Raw genomic sequence first — 21932 nt, 5'->3', positions numbered from 1 at the left:
TTTTGCCAGCTATTTACTGTGATATTTGATAAATTTTCCCCACCTTGTTCGAATAAAAATTAGTATGAAAATTCGAAATTGAATTTAAATTCTTCGAACTTCAACGACTTTTTGTGCAAAAAGAGTTACATTTACCTTTTATCCAAGACAGTAATGGAGAATCAAAATCTACTTCTGTTTAGGCTCATTGTGTATATATTCTCAACAAAAAAAAAAAACAAATTTTTAGGATTTGTAAAGTTTTTGACCAATCTGCCTCTCGGCTTAAGCAGAGAACGGTTTAGTTAGTGGGAAACTGATCGGAATTTTGTCAAATCAATATTTTTATTTTAATTACGTTAAGTTATCTCTTGCGTTAAGTCGTAAGTGCACCTAGGGCATTACTCAATTATCCGCCCTGTGCAGGATTAGTTGACAGGAGACACTGTCCAGAATTTGATTGCAACCGGGTCTTTGGCTGCGATAAGTTTTATCCACATAACGAATCTTTCAGAGCAAAAGCTCAGTTACAATATAAACATATTTTCCTCTAAAATTTTTAAATTATCATTTTTTGAGATTTTTTAGGATATTGTAAAATTCCAACAAGAATTCAGAAAAGAAAAACAAAGGATAACGTGAATTTCCACCTTATATTTTTTACCATATCATAAGTCATACATAATTTAATTATTATTCATTATTTTCACAATATTCGAGAACATAAAAAAAATATTCATAATATTCGTAAGGTTTAAAAATAAATTGTATTACCTACTCTCAGAAATTATATTCTAGATTAAATCGTCAAATCCTCCACGGCCTTTAAAATAAAAGCCATTCAAATATCCATTTTAGATGCCAAACTCCATAGTAGAGGCATTTTTCATCAATAGTATTCCACGCACATATTCTGATTTTTTTTAAGAATGTTTTAAAACAAGTTATAATTTTTTAAAGCTAATTAAATTATACACTGGTGTTATCACTTTAGCATAATGGTAAAATATTTTAGGAATAGAAATTGTTCTCCTCAACTGTTTAATAAGACTATATAATTTATAGGGGACAAACATCTGTTGCACCGGCGAGACCAGGTCCCGGTCAAAATCCCGAAAGCCAAAATCCCGAACGCCTAAATCCCGAAAGCCAAAATCTCAAACGCCAAAATCCCGAAAGCCAAAATCTCGAATGGGCCAACATCCCAAAAGCCAAAATGCCGAATTCTTAAAAGTGTCATAGCTACTCCCACGATTGTATCCGCGATTGTTGGAAGCAAAGGGAAATCTCCTGTGCCTTGGGAAATTATTCTAAACATTTTCCATCATATAATTTCATCCTTTCCAGGATTTTGAAAATTCGGGATTCTGGCTTTCGGGATATTAGCAGCTGCCACCGTTTTATATACAGTAGAGTTCCTCCAGTTCCTCAAATTTGAATATTTAGGGGGTTATAGATGACATTTCTCACTCCTCAAATTTGAACAATTTTTCAAAAACGTACCTGAATTCATGTGAAATGCACTTTCCCACTGACCTGGTTTACAAAAGCTCTAATTTAAATTATCCGACTCCATCTGCGTGGGAAGTGGGGCTACTTTGAACTGTAGGGCTACATTGATATACGATTTTTGGCATACAGTGAGTAAACTCTCGCTAATTCGGCTCTTTTAAGACCGGGCTACTTTTTAATTCGGACAGCAGTTAAATTTGAAAAAAGGTTTGTTGACATTTTTCAAGTTTGCTTATGATTATCAAATGAAGCAAATATACTCAAATTTGCTATGGTTTGTCTTAGTTTTGGTGTGATTTTGCATTATTAAGGGTTGTTCATGAAATTTATTATAAATATGAATATGTAAACTCAATATGTGTATGCAGATGAATAAAAATCGTTGCATTTCAAAAAATTTGTCGCCCGAATTTCTCTCTTATTCGGGTGACATTTTGGTCATTTGAGAGAGTCTACTGTATTTATGAAGAAAATTAGTCTTCAATATAATGTAATTTAGGTCTACAAATGAATTGTGGAACTAAAAAAAAAATAATTGCAAAGCCCAGTTCTTTTTAGGAATATACGAAAAAATCGTATATCAATGTTGTACAGCTTAAAAGTAGCCCCATCTCCCCCTACTTGCGCAAGCGACTATTTTGCACAGTCACAATGTTGACTAATTTTATTATTAATATAACTTATTAATAATATTTCTTGATATTGGGAAAATATGTACCTTTTAATATATCCATTTTTATAAATTTCAATTTTTCATAAATTTCCAAAATTTCAAAAGTTTGCAACTGTAATATACTAAATTCCTAAAGTGGTGAATATTTTGTGACGATTTGTCAAACGTGGAGTTACCATCTGAAGATTTGTTTATTGTTTTCTTGCTGAAAAAACTTGTTGGAAAATCATGATAATCGGGTTGATAGCTATCCTTGGAGCGACAATCTTCTCAGGAATCTGCTACAGAGTCTGGAAGAGAAGGATTCGTGACCGGGAGAAACGTACTTCCCCTGTAAGACTGATGGTCGTTCTGGGTTCCGGAGGTCATTCCGGTGAGATGCTAAAAATTCTCCAGAAAATGGATTTCTCAAAGTACTCCCCAAGATGCTACGTAGTTGCTCTTGGGGATGAGTCCAGCTGCACTAAAGCTGAGGACTTGGAAAGCGGAAGCAAGGATCACTTCATTGAGAAGATTTATCGAAGCAGGAAATTGCATCAGAGTTACATCAGTTCGATTTTTTCAACTCTCTGGGCAACACGGCAGTGCATCTCTCTGGTCTGGAAGTTCAGGCCAGATCTTGTACTCTGCAACGGACCAGGAACTTGTGTTCCTGTCTGCATTGTTGCTGCCCTCTTCAGCATTATCTTCCCATCCCGAGAACACTGCAAAATCGTCTTCCTGGAGAGTTTCTGCAGAGTCAGAAGCATCTCTCTAACCGGAAAGATTCTTCAATACATTGCGGATTTATTTGTGGTTCAGTGGCCAGAACTCGAGGGTAAAGACAAAAAATACGTTGGAAGACTCTTTTGAAACCTCAGAATAAAATTCATCTTTATTAACATGACAAAAAAAATGTACAATAGAAAGTAAGAAAAATCCTCAGAACTGGAATACAACTCCCGGGGCCTAGAGTCAAGTGTCGTTGAGGATGTCTTTGAGGATAGTGCTGGAGTTCCGTGGCGGGGAGAGGGCCTGAAGGATGTTGTCAGAGAGAAGAATGGGCTGAACCGGTGGCTGAGGAGTCGTTGAAGTTGGTTCTGGACTCTTGCTGGCCGGAGTTGGAGGCTTCTTTGAACTGCCTCCGGAATGGCTGATATTCAGCAGGGAAGCGGAAGTTGGTGGCTGACGTGGCTGGGATTCCTTCTCCAGGAACTTCACAAAGGCCTGCGCTAATCCTTGGGTTTCGTCTCCTGGACAAGGAATTAAAGAAAAAAAATATTAAAAAGACTTTCTTGTAGCCTTTGAATATTTAAAATAAAATTAAATATGTTATCATACGTGAATATTTTTTATATTATATCTATAAGATCAAATAAAAGATTTTAAATTAAAAAATACGAAAATTTAAAATCGTAATTAAAATACGAATTTCGGAATTTCGAAAATTCGAAATGTTAAAAACCAGCACCCCTAGTGGCGATTCTACGAAATTATGATGTTCCATGAAAGCTTTTATATGCACCATAAATGATTAAATTCTAACAATTAGAATCAAAATTATAGTGATTTTAATACAATTCGATTGAAAAGTTTCCATAACGAAGTTGACGGAAATAAACGTCAAAATCGTGAGGCTCTTTACAGTAGACTTTCTCTCAATTGGGCATTTGGGGCGAAATGTCATCCGGTTTATCGATAGATTTGGGCGTCAAAGCCTTTGTAAATTCCACAAAAAGCGCTCAATTACAAAGAATCACGATAAAATAGGAAGAACTACAGCGAATTTGAGCGAATTAGCTTCATAATTAAACGTAAAAATTGTCAACAAAATTTGTCGCCCGATTGAAAAAGGGCCGATTGAGTGAGAGTCTACTGTATTTTTTTTGTCCAAAGAGAATTCTGTCTAGGCTAGTCAAAAGCCTCAATTAACTCTAAAACTGTGAAGAACTTAGAAAATTTCCTGTTATGATTCATAATTTTTTATCATAGAGAGGTTATACATAACCTCAAATGGCAAATTAAGCCCTTTATCGAATTAAGCTCAATATTTTAATTTTTCTTTTATCAAATTGTTATTTTATTTCTTTTTGTTTTTTGGAGGACCCGTGGTGCAATTGGTAAGAGCATTTTAAGACCGAAAGAGTGGGATAGACTTATGCAAATCCTTTGAAAAAGGAAGGGAGGCGAATTTTGTTTTCATGAAATTTTCCAAATCTAAAAGGTGTACCGAGGCCATAATGGTTCGGGTCGGGCACACCTTTTAGATCAGGAAAATTTCATGAAGTCGAAATTCGAAACCCTTTCTTTCACACATGCTTTGCATATGACTATCTCTATCTTTCACATACCAAATTCGATTGAGCTAAATTGAATTTGGAGTGATGTTTAAGAGAAGAAGAAGAGTGCGAGAGTATGAAATAGACATATGAAAAACATGCGAGAAAGAAAGGGATCCGAATTTCAACTTCATAAAATTTTCCTGATCTAAAAGGTGTTCCGAAGGCATAAGAAATTCATTTGATCAGTCAAAAATGAATTTTGATCAGTAATTGTTCTGGCACACCTTTTAGATCAAGATTATTTTCGTGTAATCGAAAATCACAAACTTTTTTTATTCAAACATTTTCCATATGTCAATCCCACTCTTTCGAACTCTTCTTCTTCTTTTGAACATCACACCATTAAAATTTAGATCAATCGAAATTTAAGTGCAGAAGAGTAAGATGGTTATATAAAAACGTTTGCGAACGTAAGGGATATTAATTTTGATTTCATGAAATTATCCCGATCAAAGAAGTGTGCTGTAGATTTAATAGCTCCGGCACACCTTTTCGACTAGGAAAATTTCATAAAATTGAAAAATTTTGATTCCCAACCTTTTTTATAAGTCCATCCCACTCTTTTACACTCTTCTTCTTCTTTTAAGCGTCATACCAAATTCAATTTAGTTCAATCTAGTTTTGAGAGCGAAAGGGTGAGACAAATATATGCAAAACGTTTGAGAATGCAAGGGATAGTGAATTTTAATTTATAGAATCTTGATTTAAAAGGTGTGCCGGAGCTATTCAAAATTTTGACTAATCAAAATTAATTATTTCACTCTAACGCTTTGAGATCAAGCGGATTTAATACAATTAAAATTTTTTTCCGACTTGTTCGTACTCCAATCTAAATTGAACTTCGGTTGATGATCACGCAATTACCAAAGCTAAATTCAATTTAGATTTGGATGTGAATTGAAAATGTTTGGGAGAAAATTTTCGTGTTATAAATAATACTTGATAAAAACCCAATTTTGCTCAAGCTTTTATTTAAAGATGAATTTACGAATTGTGTTAATTCTTTCGCATTTTTTGGTACGCTGAGTATCCAAAAAAGTATGAATATTCTGGGAAAAACTGTTTCTTTTAGACTAATTTAGAATTGACAAAAATCTGATTCTTATGAGTAATTTTAAACCAAAAATGCCCAAATCTGGAATATTTTTTTGTAGGCTCTCGACTGATCTCTGAGTTAAGATATTTTTGGTCAAAAAACACTATGCAACACGGTTTTGTTAACGGAGATCTCACATGGCACGTTTGATAGAGTCAAGTCCCCTGATTAAGAATCTGGTCTTGGTTTTGCTCCTATACGTAACAATTTTTTTTTATTAATACTTTTATATTTTTTCTGCTTTGCCTTACATTATCCGTTATATCTCAGGTTCTAGTGAACGGAACTTGAAAAATGTGGGTGCGTTGGAAAGCTCATTAGTCGAGCTTCAATTTTGATAATTACAAAAAACCTTGTAAAACCACTCCTTCGGGGTGTAAAATTGAAGTTTCTCTAAAAATTACCAAAAAAATGGTCCTAAAGGTTTTAAAAATTACCAAAAAAAATAAACTAAACAAAATATTAAAAATCCAATGATACCAGGTGATAAGCCACACTTAGAACTACAATTTTGTTCATCTGAGACATCGCGCTCCGATCACTCTAAATGCCTCATTTGTTGGTTTTTGTCATTTTCCAAAAATATGAAGTACATATTTTAAAGCAAATTTCCTAAAGATTTCTGAGAAAACATCTTTTAAAACTTGTGTGAAACATACATAACTGTTGAGATCCTTCTTTAATTCGATCGGGGTACCATTAACATGATTTTCATTTACATTTCCAATCAACCCTCATTAAAAAGCTCTCAATTTTCCTTTAAGTATATTCAATTTTTTATTTTTGAATTTGATAAAAAGAGCGAAAAATAGTAATCCAACTGTTGAAGAAATCTCAAATTAGATTTTAGTCGTTTCTTTTGAATTCAATCGCCAAAAGTGTTCAGAAGTGCCTAAAAGTGCAGGAAGTGTTGGAAATCACATATGGCACTTCCAGAAGTGTGGAAGTCTTTGATGTTTTCCATATAAATTTAGGAAGTGCTGGAAGTGATGTACCCGATTTTTCGACTAATATCTTTCCCTTACCGTCAAATCATTCCAGGTTTTTCAAGGTTAAAGGTTAATAAGTCTCTAGGAGTGTATTTCTAAACCGAATGGTATCATATTTGTGCACGTTGGAAAGGTCTTGGAATTCTTGAAAGTCTGAACCGGTTGTGAACCGGTATTAAACCAGTTTATAACCGAAAACTAATTTTTATCCGAAATTCAATTTTTTGAGTGAGTTTTGAGTGATTTATAAATCGGTTCAAATCGGTCGTGAACCGGTGAACAGTAAATGATGCAAAAGTAATTTTGAGGTATATCATCTAAGTCACGAATACTAGCACTTTGCAAAGTCTAGGATGCTTTGCCAGACTTTTATCTGAAATACTTCATAAAAAATTATCACAAAAAGCACAAGAATTTACCTCCGGTCTGAGCCCAATTCTGTGATGTTTTGAGTCCAATCCTATCGGATTCATTCTGATTGAAATCCAGTACAGCTGATATGAGTTTGAGAATCTGAGACTTATCTCCCTGATTCGGTGCTGACACGTAACCAATCACCAAATTCTTAATCAGCGTCTTCTCCACTTTATCCGCCTGATTTGTCTCCGATTCATGAATTTTCTGCTCCAATTTTGAGCACTTTTCTTGGAGTTTTTGCACTGAAAACAGAACATTTATGCCTTTTGTTTTTGGTATTTCTATATTTGGGTCAATTTACGCATTGCTACAGGAAGAACTGAATATAAAATTAAGGAAGGAGAAAAAAAGTAATGCTTATTTTGTAAAATAGAACCTTTCATTGTGATGAATATAACTTGCAGATGGGCAAATAAAATGAACGCATCAAAAATGCACTTCATGCAGATTGTAACGTCTCTTAGAAAGAGCATAACATAAGCACTGGTTATTGAATTAATTGCACACCAGTACCTGATGTAATACTCAATCTAAAGGAGTCAGTAAATTAGGAGAAAATTATTAATTTTTTTTTGCAACAACAACAAAACACTGAAAATTTAAATTAAATTAGAAAACTTGCAAATCACTTGAAAAAAATAAAATAATGCAGTAAATTCTATTTAAAACAGCGCACAAAATATTATTTCTCGATTTTTCCTATTCATGCCACTTTCTTGGGAGTATTTTTTCGTGTTTGAAAATGAAAAGGGAATTGTTTCGAGAATCCGGTGAGTCAAATTTCTCAAGAGCCGAAGAATTATACAAAAAAAAACTATGATATAGACACGAAAAACGAACACTTTGGTATTGAAATACATTCTTCAAGACAACACACAAGTATCTTAAAATACGCTTGGAAAACCAATTGAATTAACAAACAATTAAAATAATTATTAAAAGAAAAACGACACAACAATCAAGCCTCTTGAAATGAGTCCACTGTATAAAAAAAATAAAACACTTGCTCAAACAGACAATTTCTTTGAAAAAGACATAGTTACTTTAAATATTTTCCTCAAAAGAAGAGCATTGGTATTTTTTTTTCTCGAAGACATACACTCAGAAAAATGCTACGTTGAAAAAATCTTGCATTTTACACTCAGAAAAATCCTGAACTTTTACACATATGAAAATAAACACTTTTAGCAAAATTCTAGCCTTGATAAAATTTCTATTTAAAAAAAATGTACACAACACAGATAAATAAAAAAAACGACGAAAATGACGAGCACGGGGCAACCCCAATTTGCAACGTGTGTTTTCATCTTAAAATTTTCGCACAGTTACAATTTGAGATTTACCTAAGCTCGCCAGGACAAAATGCAGCACAGATAGTAAAATAAACAATTAAAAAAATAATTTAAAACTCATAAAAAAACAGCACAAATGCAACAAATGCCCTTGTTCCCTTACTTAGCAAGAGGTTACTTCTGAAAAGTGAGGTTATGTTGCTTGAAAAATGCCTAACCTGGTCAAAAAAAAGAAACCTATGGAAATGAGATAAATCAAAAACTTCCCATGTCGATATGATTCTTAAAATTATTTTGGATAATTGAACCATAGTTTGATATCAAATTCTAACCTCAAATACAGCTTTTTCGGATTAGTAATTGTTGAGATTTAAAATGGATATTGTTGTGACGCAAAATTATTAGAAAACGTTACCTAAAAAACATACTTAAAAAGTTCCGGCGAAAATGCTAAGGAAAGGCGACAAAATAAAACATTTACAGTTAAGGCTAAAATTCATGCGAGTATCCCATATGCCAGGAGTAAAAAGCTCAATCTCAGCAACGAAAGTTCCCTATTTGAACATGTTTGGAACAAGGTTGATAGTTCTCCATCGCAGCCTGTCCAACAGGGATCTCTCCCGTTGCTGAGATGGTCTGAATGGGCTGTTCATTGAGCGAGTACCACTGGTACTCAATCTTGCCTCTTCTAGTACTCCATGAAACTGAAATATTGCGTTTAGCAATATGCTCCCAAACCCAAACGGCCTAATTTCTCCCTACTTTAAGTTCCGATGTGACAATACTAAAGAAAAGGCGCCGAAATTAAGCATTTACTATTAAGACTAAAATTCATGCGAGCAACCCATATGCCAGTGAGAGACTTTGAGTCATAGTGAAGGCCAAAAATAAAGCTGAGCATAAAGTAGTAAAGTGGTCTTCAGCCTAGAGATTTAGCCCAGTTCCAGAAAGTCTCAAAATCTTAAATAGTGAACAACTTTATTGCTTTGAGAACCTGTCATTTTTGCAAAAAAAATCATGATTTATTAGAAATTAGAGCAGTTAAGCCATGTGGCTAAGCCTTAGGTCTGAAGCACGTATAAAAAACTGAATGAAGTGATCTCCATGGAGAAGAAACATTACGTTTATTAATGCTCCCAGATTGCCTAATTTCTCCCTACTTAAAGTTGCCTTGTGAAATGCTTAAGAAAAGGCACCGAAATAAAACATTTACAATTAAGTCTAAAATTCATGCGAACAACCCATATAGTAGTGAGAGACGTCGACTCCATAAAGAAGGTCTATATAACAAACCGATGAGAAGCAAACAGCTGATACTCAATGAAGTGGCCTGAACGGTTTGCTCTTTGAGCGGCTACTGTTGATACTATTGATACGTAATCTTGCCTCTTCTAGCTCTCTATAGAGCTCAGATATTCAGTTTAGCAATGCTCCCAAGGAGCCTAATTTGTCCTAACTTTCGTTTCTATTGTTTCTATTGGTTTTGTAGTATTCTGACGCTCTTGATCGCTCCTAGTGTATCTTCTGCTGCTCTTATTGCAGTCATCCTATCTTTATAAGCTTTATGGACGCAGATCATTTGCTTTCCTGCAAATTAATCCCCTACTCCATTGAAAGGAGAGCCTAGGCGTTCCTAATCTAAGACGCATACTGCTTCAGACAGAATATCTCCGAGCTTGGGCTATTTAGCAAATCGCACGTCTTCTTCTGTCATATCAGACGTCCCGCCAATGATATGAACTTTGTTCGCCATAATGTATAACCTTTGTACCAGAAGGCATGACAACAGTTCTCTGCTTTAAAGATGCACACCCTTCATCTCCAAATCAGATGGCTAACCCTAGGAACAAGGCACTTTGTCTACCTTATCAGTCTTTGGGAACTCATAATAACGGCAGGTAATTTAGTCGCGGAACCGAGTCGTCTCCGACTCCGAGTCACCGAAACCCTTGTTTAGATCGCAATAGAAACATTCCAAGTACATTCAGCTATTCGATACACGACTAGCTGACAGCTGTTAAACATTAGATAAATTTTAGAAAAAAATCCTCTTCTTTCACCTGACATTTTCCAACGACTCCTGTCGTTGGTTTTTGCTGTCTGGTCCCTCTAATTATCTGGATAAAGGAGAATTGTGTGTAGAATTAACACATCACGTTACAAATTCCGGAAGTGCCATATAGATGGCGCCATTATTAACAAATCCACAGAATTTAGAGGCTACCAACGTTTAAACAAGATCTGTCAGAATTTCATAACAATCTCATTATTTGTTATTTATAGAGCTTTTATTGAAGAATTCTTAGCCAAACGAATATTTATTATCTCTAGAATCTAGAAATGGGAAGTTTTTGAGTTTCCGCTACACAAAATAACCATCCTTCAAGGTTAGGTTAAATGAAACCCCAAATTTTCAAAATAACCTTCTAACCAAGTATGAGAAACAAGGCCCAAAATCCGCCACAGTGCAATAAATAAACACCTTCAGTGATATAAAAATTCACATACTTTTGAGGTTATGGGGGTGCAAAATGTGCGGAAAAAAAACACTAGAAAAAAATTCAAGCACAAAACACACGCTTAAATCTAACCCCTGTATTTTTGTCTCTGTCCAAAATGTGTAAATCTAAATCACAAAATAAACCCTGGATGTGTATTGCTGTGTTGATGATAAACCATGCTTTTTTGATGACCAAATAAAAAGTCTTTGAAAATTTGTCGAAACAATTAAAAAACGAATATCAGCTGAAATTCCGGGGCTGGCTAATGATATTTACCCAGAATTACCAACTGATATTTGCCTTTCAATTGCTGCCCACAATCAAACTTTCTGTGTGTGATGATAAAAAGAGGGGGGGTTAAAACAAATCACTCCAAACTCTCACTGCTTATTATCCAGAATAAAAATAATTTTTAAAAAAAATATCATTCGAGATTAGATGCGTGCAAAAATGATCATAAGCTCAAAATTACCACTAAATACTTACTCTCTTCACGTTGAGCAGATAAATTTGTCTGACTCATTTCCAATTGATCAGAGATCCGTGAAGCAGCCAGAAGGCCCGTTTTAGCCTCTGACAGTTGATTCTGCAGTGACCTAACCTCATTCAGGGCATCCTCATGAGCCTTTCGCTCATCTTCCAGCTGTTTCCTAACCCTAAACGTTGTAGCTTCGACATCACGGTCTTTATCTAGAGAAATATTTGTCAAAATTTGGTTTTTTTTGCAAATTCTTACGGTGGGAAAATGCAAAACTAACCTCTCTGGAATTGTTCAAGAGCACACTGCAAATTAATCAGAGCGGCTTGATTCTTGGATTCGCGATCTTCAGCAGCACTTAGCTTAGCTGATAACTCATCACGTTGCTGAGACAGGAGCATATACTGAGCTTGTAGGGTTTCTGCATGCTGATTGGCTCGAATACTATCAAAAATATTTTTAAAGTTATAAAATTGATTTTGACTGATTCCGATAAAAAAAACTGTTCTATGTCTTTCAAAATTTTAGGTTAACTTTATGTTGCTATTACTTTTGTTGAAATGTGTGATCTTTTGAGAATATTTTGCTACTATTTTGTGGTACATAACCATAGAAATTATCTGAAAAATCTGTATTTAAACAAACTACATATATTCTACTAAATATTTGGTGTCTTCTTTTAAGTCAATTCTTCTTTTAAAATCCTCGTTATTTTGTAGAATTCTTGATAAACCTGGAAATATTTTCTGTCCAGATAACCTCAAAAAAATTGCACTGATTCTCTAGACGACTTTCAAACAAACTAGAACACCTTTTTTCTCAAAAATTAAGGAAGATTTTATTATTTCAATAAATTTTGTTTGAAATTTGAGAACATGTAGTTATTCTCCGATTACATAACCTAAAATTTTTAGGAAGAAATTTACAATAAACAGTTATCGAACTACTAACGCCGTTGTTCTGTTTTTAAATACACTTCTAACCTTGATTTTACCTCGGTACAAAATGTAAAATGCTTCAGTGCAAGGGCGGTGTGAGAAGGAAGCAGGGAAAGGTCATTACGCCTACTGCCCTTTACACGACGTTCAATAATAAAGGCCTTGACAGACTTGAGGATTAGCCGACAGGCGGCTTAGCGTAATTATATTAGAAATAATGGTTAAACTACAGTTCCATCATTTTCCACTAAGTCGTCTATCAGCTTAAGTCGTAAGTGTGTCTAGGGCATAAGAAAATAAGAATACCAAGGCTTAGATTGGCTTAGGGGCAGTTTTATCAAAGTGAAACGCTTTGTCTGGCTTGAAACGTTGAAAAACATTTTTGGAAAACATTGAAAACCATTCAATTTGGATTAAAAATGCATTTATGGTGATTTTTTTAAAGAACCGCTGCATTAAATTTTCTTCTTGGATTCCAGGGAGAACTTTGGGTAACCTTTTAGTCAACTTTTCTTCTTGGACTTAAATAAGCTCCTAGGAAATCGCTCAAGCTCTTCACATTTGCCCTAAAATGATCAAAATCGATCCAAGCATGGATTTTTGTTGATTTGAATGCAAAAACTTCACAGAAAAGCCTTTGAGACCCTAAAGAGCTTTTTCCATCCATGTCTTGTCCGAATTTCCCGGGATTTCCTTCAAGAAAAAGGTCTTCTTGACGTCTTTAGCAAGGATTCGTCTTACGGAATCATTTCTTTTTAGAGAATTTTTGGCGGAAATGTTTGCGTCTTATTGAATTAAATATGAGATCACAAAAAACGGGCTGGAAATGGATTTAAGATGAACTTTAACCAAAAAGTTCTAAAATAAACTTTCAAGGGAAGTTTTAAAGGAAAATTCATGCTAGTTTTAATACTTTGAGAAAAAGAGGGTGCGATTACCTTTTTTTTCTCATAACTTTTACACTTTTTAGGTGTAAAAATATATCAATATTTTTTAATCGCAATTTTACACCTTTTCAAGGGTAAAATTAATATGAAAAAGGGTAACTTTAACTTATAATACACCTAAAAGGGATAATATTTAAAAGAAAATTCAAGCTAGTTTTAATCCTTTCAGAAAAAGAGGTTGCGATTACCTTTTTTTCTCATAACTAACACTTTTTAGTTGTAAAAATATATCAACACTTTTTAATGTTAATTTTATGCCTTTTCAATGGTAATATGAAAAGGGGTAACTTTAACCCAAATAGACCTAAAAGAGATAATATTTAAAAGAGAATTCAAGCTAGTTTTAATACTTTCAGAAAAAGAGGGTGCAATTAACTTTTTTTCTCATAAGTAACACTTTTTAAGTGTAAAAATATATAAACATTTTTAATGTTAATTTTACACCTTTCCAAGAGTAAAATTAATATGAAAAGGGGTAATTTTGACCCCTAATATACCTAAAAAGGATAATACTTAAAAGAAGATTCAAGCTAGTTTTAATCCTTTGAGAAAAAAGAGGGTGCGATTAACTTTTTTTCTCATAACTTTAACACTTTTCAGGTGTAAAAATATATCAACATATTTAATGTTAATTTTACACTTTTTCAAAGGTAAAATTAATATGAAAAAGGGTAACTTTAACCCCTAATACACCTAAAAGGGGTAATATTTACACTCATTTCGAATCTATACTGCAGGGTGAAAGTAACATTTCCGGAATGTTATTTTAATTTTTCGGATTTCTCTCAGTGTTTTGTCTGAAAGAAAGTGTATTTTTATTTTGAAAAACTAATGCAAAAATCAGCTATCAGAACCATTTAACCCATTCAGTCAATGTACCAGAAATACTTGAAATAGATTCTTTATATTTTGGAATTAGTTTCATACAGATTAATAGATGATTTTAAAAAAGAAAAAAAATATCTATCATGGGGGCGCGGGGAACCCTTGTCAGACAAGCGTCTTAACGGTCAGTGAATTTAAAATCTGTACATTAATTAATTACAAACTCTTTTGATTTAGATAGGGTAAATATCTAAGAACACGAATTAGCAATCAGAATTCAAATCAGGAAAGAAGATGGTGGTCAATTTTAAGAAATTCGACGGGATGTCGTATTTTCCGTTCGGAATTTTTGAGCAAAAATTTTGCATGACTTTCCGCGAAGCGAAAAAAACAACAAAATGTATTTTCATCGCTGTCGGACTATTTTTTCGAAGTAATTGAAAGACCAAAGCTACGAAAAAATCCATTCCCGATAGAAATTTGGACATCAATTGCACAGAAATAAATTATCAAAAATCGTCTATTTTATTAATCGATGGGTACGAATGGGTTAACACGGTTAAAACTAATCAAAATCGGATTGTAATCGATTTTATGTTGATTTTTTTAAGTGTAAAACCTATTTAGTCTTGCTTTCACGATCCTAAATATAATTTTGAGCCCTTACACAGAAAAAAAAATATTTTGTAAAAATGTTCGTAAATGTTTGTGAATTCCTATGGGGGAGTTACAAAATGCTTGTGAATCGTATAACCCACGAACATGTTCGTAAAATTTTATACTTCTTTCACAATTATTGTTCGTAACATGATCATTTGACGAACATTTTTCGTACTTTTACAAACATTTGCTCGTAAATGTTCGTAAACACATAAAAAATGTTCGTAAAATTTTGTCATTTGTTCGTAAATTTTTGTTTTGCTGTTGAACATTTTACAAACATTTACGAACAAATGACAAAATTTTACGAACATTTTTTGAGTGTTTACGAACATTTACGAACAAATGTTTGTAAAAGTACAAAAAATGTTCGTCAAATGATCATGTTACGAACAATGTTTGTGAAAAAAGTACAAAATTTTACGAACTTGTTTGTGGATTATACGATTCACAAACATTTCGTAAGTCTGCCATAGGATTTCACAAACATTTACGATCATTTTTACACAATATTTTTTTCTGTATAAAAAAAAAATCTAGAATTATTTTTTAGTCCGTTCTCGCTCCCAACCCCTATTTTGTTTTTGTACTTGACATACGTTTTTCCTTAGTGCATTTTCCGTAATCTCCCACAAAAAACAGTCAGCCTCATTTCCGTTCTGAATCATACGCAGAAAAATTCGCACAATCATGAGATAAGCCTCTGACTCAATATTTACCTGGCTGAGGTGTAAGCATTGCTGGATTTTTGGGCTTCTTGCTCCAGAAGAGTCAATTTATTCTTGTACTCTTCTGCTTGATGCTGCAGCTCCACCATCTGCGTCGTATGATCCTCCTCCACGGACAACAGATGCTGCTGGAGTCTCTGGAGATCTCTGGTGAGATTACCCTTCTCCTCAATGAGTTCCTGCTTTTCCTTGGCAAGTACTTTGACAGATTGCTGTTCTGTCAGCAGAGTTTTCTCCAACAAATTGGCTTTTTCCTGTAGGAAATCAATTTTATCTGGAAGTTTTTCCAGCTGAACCATTCTTTTCAGTGCTTCCTGATTCTCCTGGAGCATCTGTTGGAATTCAGGGCATTTCGTACATGTGGCATTTTTGGTCATTTCCTGCTGCAGAAGTTGATTGAGTCGCTGAATTTCTGTATGATACTGAACACTTTCATTGTGTTTGACCGTCACAAAATTGATAAGCTCATTTTTTTCCTTAGTCAACTCTTCCATCTGAATTTTATCTTTCTCATGGGCTTCCTGGAATTGGGCCAACTGGGCTTGAAGGTCAGTTATTTCCTTGTGGAACTTCTCAATTCCCGAATCTGCCACTTTGAGTTCTGTCAGCTCAAATTGCAAATTGGACTTTTCATTCTCCAGGGAATTCACCAATTCCCTGAGTTCACTGATTTTCCCGGATTTCTGACCAATTTCCATTTCTAGATTTGAAATTTTCTGCTGAATCTCATCCCTTTCGCTCTCCATTTGATCCAGACGATTGTTTAGGGCTTGACAATCGTTCTCTAAGCTCTGATTAATGGCATTGCATTCCTCTAATTGCTTTTCCAGCATCGCTACAGTTTCCTCACTATTCTCCTGAATAGTTTCCAACTTTCCGGATTTGATCTCATCGAGTTCCTGCACTAGAACCTCGTTGTTCTTCATTAATTCGCTGCATTCGATCTCATAGTGCATCAAATCCGCCTGGATAGTTTTCTTCTCATGCTCCAGCTTCCGCATTTCATCCTTCTGCTGATTGATCCCGCTGAAAGCCTCAGCCAGTCTCTTTTCAACAGCTTCGAGTTTGTATTTTGTATCTTGAGTGGCTTTCAGGAAATCCTCGAGGCTTCTGAGACCATCATCTGTATGTGATGTGAAATTCCCGTAGTTTTTCAGGAGTTCCAGAATCCTGGATGATGGAATCTTGACATCTCCAACATCTTCGACAATGCAACTGTTGATTTTTGACTGAAGATCAATTATTTGCCTCTGCAGATTGTTATTCTCTTCCGAAAGTTGCGTAAAATTGCCATTTCCGGAGGTTTGCTGCTCCCGGAAACTGTGGAATTCTCTCTGCAGATTGAGATCATCCTCCTGGAGGGCTATGAAATCCTGCTCAATCTTTCTCTTTTCAATTGAAACCTGCTCATATTTCTGTGTAACTTCCTTGCAAATCCTCTCAGATTCTAGTAATTTCTCCTGAAGGGCTTGGAAGTCCTTCTGCGAAGTGAGGTTATGTTCTCCTGCAGCCTGAAGCGTTTGGAATTTGCTCTTTTCTTCCTGGCAAATCCTCTCAGATTCTGCAAACTTTTCCTTAAGAGCATGGAAATCCCTCTGAAGATCCAGATCTTCCTCTTGGAGAGCTGTAAAATCCTCCTCAATCTGCCTCTTTTCAATTGCAGCTTGCTCATATTTCTGACTCATTTCCTGGCAAATCCTTTCAGATTCTAACAATCTCTCCTGGAGGGCTTGAAAATCCTTCTGCAATGTGAGGTTATGTCCTTCAGCAGCCTCGAGCGCTTGGATTTTGCTCTTTCCCGCCTCTACTTCCTGCCCAATCCTCTCAGATTCTGAGTATTTCTCCTTGAGGCTATGGAAATCCCTCTGAAGGTCCAAATCTTCCTCTTGAAGCGCTACAAAATCCTCCTCAATCTGCTTCCTTTCAATCGCAACTTGCTCATATTTCTGCTTAACTTCAGTACAAATCCTTTCAGATTCTGCCAATTTCTCCTCAAGGGCATGAAAATTCCTCTGCAATGTCAAATCATCTTCCTGAAGAGCCACATAATCCTCATTGAGTTGTTTATTCTCAATTTCAATTGCCTGACACTTTGACTGAAATTCCCCAATTGTTTCCCGGGCAATTTTCAATTCTTCCTCAATAATTGGGAATTTTCTCTTCATCTCCTGATACTCCTGATCCTCGAGTTTCTGGGCATCTGTGGAATTTTTCTTGAATTCACGCACAGATTCTTGAAAAGCCAAAAATTCCTGCTGAAGTTCCTGTTTTTCCAATTGCTCCCTCTCCAGTTGTTCACTCAACTCCACAACCTTCTGCTTGATCTCCATGGAATAGCTGGAGGACTTCTGAACATCTTGCTCGAGAAAATTAATTTTATCCATAAGTTGCTTAACTGTAGTCGCTTCATTGTCCCTCTCACCCTTCATCTTCACGAAAAAGTCCTGAAATTCATGCTGAAGCTTGTCCTTTTCAGCCAGAAGATTCTTCAATTCTTCATTCTTCACCTCAATTGCCGCCACGAGCTCAACATTCTCACAAACTGACCTTCTCAGCTCAGAATTAATCGCTTCCATTTGTGTTTTTGTTGACACATTTTCCTGAACACTCTGCACATAAGCACTCTCCACTTTCTCATGCTTTCCCGCCAAATCAGCCAGTTCCTTCTTCATCCTGGCCAGATTGTCTCCCGAAGCCTTAACTTCGGTCAATTGCTCTTGGAGTTGATTCTTCTGTGCCAGGAGATTCTCAACGATCACCGAGTGTTGCTTATCCAACTCCTCGATATTCTCATTGAGATCCCTATTCTCTCCCGTCAATTGCTTAACCTTCTCCATCAGTAGAGCATTCTCCAGGTTGGCCTTCTTCAGTTTGGTCTCTGTCTCATCCAGTTTCCTGTGATATCGCTCTTGGGAGTCTGTATCACTCGACTGGTCCAGCGGAATAATCGTCAAGTCACCTCCTGAGGGCGATTTGGACAGGATCTCCTCATTCTTGGAGGATGAGGAGGAGGTGTTGTTGTCAGGTTCCCAGAACCAACTGTCATCAATTTGGGCATTTGGTTCTTGAGTCTGAAAGAAAGATTGGGAATTAAGAAACAAAATAAATAAATTGAAAAGATCTGTAAAAATTCGTAAAAGTTATATAGGCCACGCCCCTCAATCGGGCTGTTACAAAGATCAAAATCAATCTAAGTTTCACTAAATAATCTTTATAGAAAAGCAGAAAAAAAATCTAAATGTTGAAATCGTGTGCACAAAAACTAAAGTTTTCCTTTGCTCTTTACTAATTCAAGGTCTTTAGGGGGCGTGACTTCTTTGTTTCAGACGAAGACCCTTTAGGTCACGCTTATAGTAAAATTCGTGGGAGTGGCTTTAACTTTTTCGTTTCTTTTGGGACTCTGAGTACCCAAAGAAGCGTATGAATATTCTATGAAAAACAATGTTTTCTAATTATTATTAATTTATAAAAATCAGATTCTTGTGGATGATTACAAACTATAAGGATGTCCAAATGTAAGATATTTTTTGTAGAACCTCAATTAATTCCTGAGTTTAGATATTTTTGATTAAAAAATGGTGAAATTGGCTTGCAGCATATGCTGCGGTCCGGAAAGAGTTAAACTTAAAGTAGCTTCAATCGCCTTATTAAACGTTCAAAATTCAATCACTAAGAAAAAACCTAAAAAGTTAAAACAACTCTATGGCAGAGCTGAATTAACTCTACGAATATCGATGCAATTGTTACTCTTTTTCGTTGTAAATTTTAGTAAATAGAGTTGAAACAACTCTTCGTGCAAGATGAATTAATTCGTCGGATATCGATGCAATTATTACTCTTTTTCGATGCAAAATGTCATCTCGACTGAAGTATATGCTTAAGTGTTTTCGTTTTAAGAATATACTTCAGTCAAGAAGATTTTCGTTTGACAAAGTTCATATGGAACATCAACTATAAATATGCCTAATGGCCTCTACACACTAGAGAAATTTATGTCCATATTGAAGCAAATTTCCTACGCTTGTGTAGGAAAAACTCTTCAATATGGACATAATTTTGTCTAGTGTGTAGAGGCCATAACAGTGTTTCATGAAGACATGTGCGTGCATCATACGTGATATTTCGCTCGGAATATAGGGAACTTGCGATCAAGAAAATATTAATAGAGAAAATGATAAAATAAAAAAAAAACATAAAATTGCAAAATCTATCCATTTTGGGATTTGAAAGAGTTATTTTAATTCCAAAAAAAGATTTTTTTTAACTCTTGGAACGAGTTATTTTAACTCAAAACGAGTTATTTTCAGTCTTAAAAAGTGTTATTTACACTCTTTTGTCATGTAAATTTTAGGAAAAAAAAGTTAAAAGAACTCTTCCGAATATTACACCTAAATAGAAGTAAAATCAACTCTAAAATATAGTTAATCGAAAATCACAACGATACAGAGTCAATTCAACATTGATTCGAGTAAGTTTTACTCGATTATTTTTCTGAGTGATCTAAGCTTAAATTTTAACTTCGATTGCTCTATTAGTTTTTAGGAGACGTGAACTTGTGTGAAACTTAAAAAAAAAAAGAGTGCCAAATCGTCCCATGGTTTGCAAAATACTTGTACTCGTGACTTATACGGGCTTCAGACCTAAAGGCTTAGCCATAAGGTTTAAATTTGAAAATTTTTGGAAAATTTTGACTTAGATGGACTATTAAGGAGAATTAATTTACTTGAATCAGAAGAACAAATTAAATTGGTTACTAATTAGGATTTTGAGACCTTCGGAAACTAGGCTAAACCTTTAGTTTGAAGACGGTGTTAGATGCTATACATCAAACATCTTTCGCATCATTTACCGTTTATTCGTTCACAATCAATTTATTGAACCGATTGAATCACTCAAAAGAATACCCAAAATAGCTTAGGAGTAATACAATTGATTTTCTGATAAAAATTACTTATCGGTTATGAATCGGATCATTACCGGTTTATAACAGATTGGAGCCTGTCCACGCTTGTTGGGAATTCCAAGACTTTTCCAACGAGCACAGATATGATACCATTCGGTTAATGAATTCGTTCTCTAGAGCCTTCTTAAACTTTGACCTTGAAAAGCCGTTATTAGGTAAGGAGTCCGATTATATAATAATATAGAACTTAAAATCGAGGAATTATATTATACTGCTCTCTCTATGGCGTTCGAGCAGCAACCAATACAACCGTTTAGATTAAAGTTTTTTTTTTAAGTTACAGTATTCTTAAGAATGCGTAACAAATGCCATATTCTTGTTTAAAAAGTATTTAAAAATAGTTTAAATTAGAAATCTCACATTTATAATTATAATTACACAAAATATTAAAAAAATATAGGCTTGCATCGTCAGTAACACATATTTCAAAATATTATATATAATATTTACTATTTTTTTAAACATGTTATTTTGTTATAATGCAATTGTTAAAACAAAAATGAAGTCTATTGAATTTTTATATCGCAAGAACAAAGATTGTGAAATAAAGAAAATTAAAAATGCTTTAGTAATGTCAAAATAATTTTATTATTATAAATAATATATAAATATTTTGAAATATTCTGAAATTTAAAGCATGTTTTTTGTTCTGCTATTTAATTTTTAATTTTTATTACTCAATTGCAAAAACTGAGAAACTCCAGTGTATCAAATTTCGGACAGCTTGCAATATAGGGCACTTATTTTTTTTTTAAATTTCCATGAATTCTTGTTTTTAATTTCTAGAGTTTGTAAAATACAAAAGAAGCAAAAGAATGTCATCTGTTTTGAACGAAAGACCGTAGAAAAATCATTAGTAATAAATGAGAAAGAGCAAGGAACTTTGAAAAACTTGTCGTCCGGTATAGCACGCAAAGCAATTATCTGTATTTCTATTCAATTTTAAATGCATGAAGAATAATTGTTAGAGAAACCCAACAAAGTTCCATATAAATCTTTTAAAAAAGAAGTAGGGGAAATTAGGTACCACCGAACATGGGGGTAGCACCAAACAATAATTTTTATTTCTAAATTACGTGAACTATCTCAACCATTTCTTCAATGGACAAGCATCCTTATAGTATCTATGAATTGATACAGGTCTCGTTCTCTAAAATTCAATTGATTAAACATTCGAAGTGCTACCCCGTGTTCAGTGGTACCCCAGTTTTCCTTAAACAAAAATTATAAAATACCATAAAACTAGGGCGAAGTGGAAGTGGAAGGCTTTTATAATAGGGCTTTTTCTTATATTTTTATAAGGATCTGAGCCTTATTATGATTTAATTTAGCTTCGAAATTAATTTGTAGATCTAAATTATGTCACAGTAAGGTCCAGTAAATAAATAGGAAAAAGAATCCTATATTAAAGATGGTCCAATTCAAAGATGCTTGATCTGCCTACATTTTAAGCTTAGAATATTGCTTCAGTTTTATAATGCAACATGTCCGAAATTTGACTCAGTTTCCCTAATTCATCTTTTCTTTTTATTTTTTGAATAATCCCTTACACCGCCAAAGGTTTACAGTTTGACTATTCTTTTTTTTTTTGAAAGTCTGAATTTTCAAGAAAG

At 34.4% G+C, this 21932-nt stretch overlaps 2 protein-coding genes across 2 annotated transcripts in view; one reads left to right on the top strand and one right to left on the bottom strand.

The window, feature by feature from the left end:
• The first annotated feature begins 2315 nt into the window (after window positions 1-2315).
• LOC129807704 (UDP-N-acetylglucosamine transferase subunit ALG14 homolog) lies at window positions 2316-3483 on the top strand. Its single transcript, XM_055857151.1, has one exon. The coding sequence runs from the start codon at window positions 2393-2395 to the stop codon at window positions 3014-3016; it is 624 nt and encodes a 207-aa protein (XP_055713126.1). The 5' UTR covers window positions 2316-2392; the 3' UTR covers window positions 3017-3483.
• LOC129807702 (myosin-11) overlaps window positions 3006-21932 on the bottom strand; it is a 63302-nt gene continuing 44375 nt past the window's right edge. Inside the window, exons 3-7 of the mRNA XM_055857150.1 lie at window positions 15348-18427; window positions 11539-11702; window positions 11267-11470; window positions 6990-7229; window positions 3006-3396 (exon numbers count right to left, since the gene is read on the bottom strand). Coding sequence (XP_055713125.1) covers window positions 3119-3396; window positions 6990-7229; window positions 11267-11470; window positions 11539-11702; window positions 15348-18427 — 3966 coding nt within the window. The 3' untranslated portion in view covers window positions 3006-3118. The remainder of the gene's footprint in view (window positions 3397-6989; window positions 7230-11266; window positions 11471-11538; window positions 11703-15347; window positions 18428-21932) is intronic.

This window comes from Phlebotomus papatasi, chromosome 3 (assembly GCF_024763615.1).
Source record: "Phlebotomus papatasi isolate M1 chromosome 3, Ppap_2.1, whole genome shotgun sequence".
NCBI classification, from domain to species: Eukaryota; Metazoa; Arthropoda; class Insecta; order Diptera; family Psychodidae; genus Phlebotomus; species Phlebotomus papatasi.
Note: the sequence above shows the minus strand (reverse complement) of the source record. Positions and strands in the feature narration are given on the sequence as shown.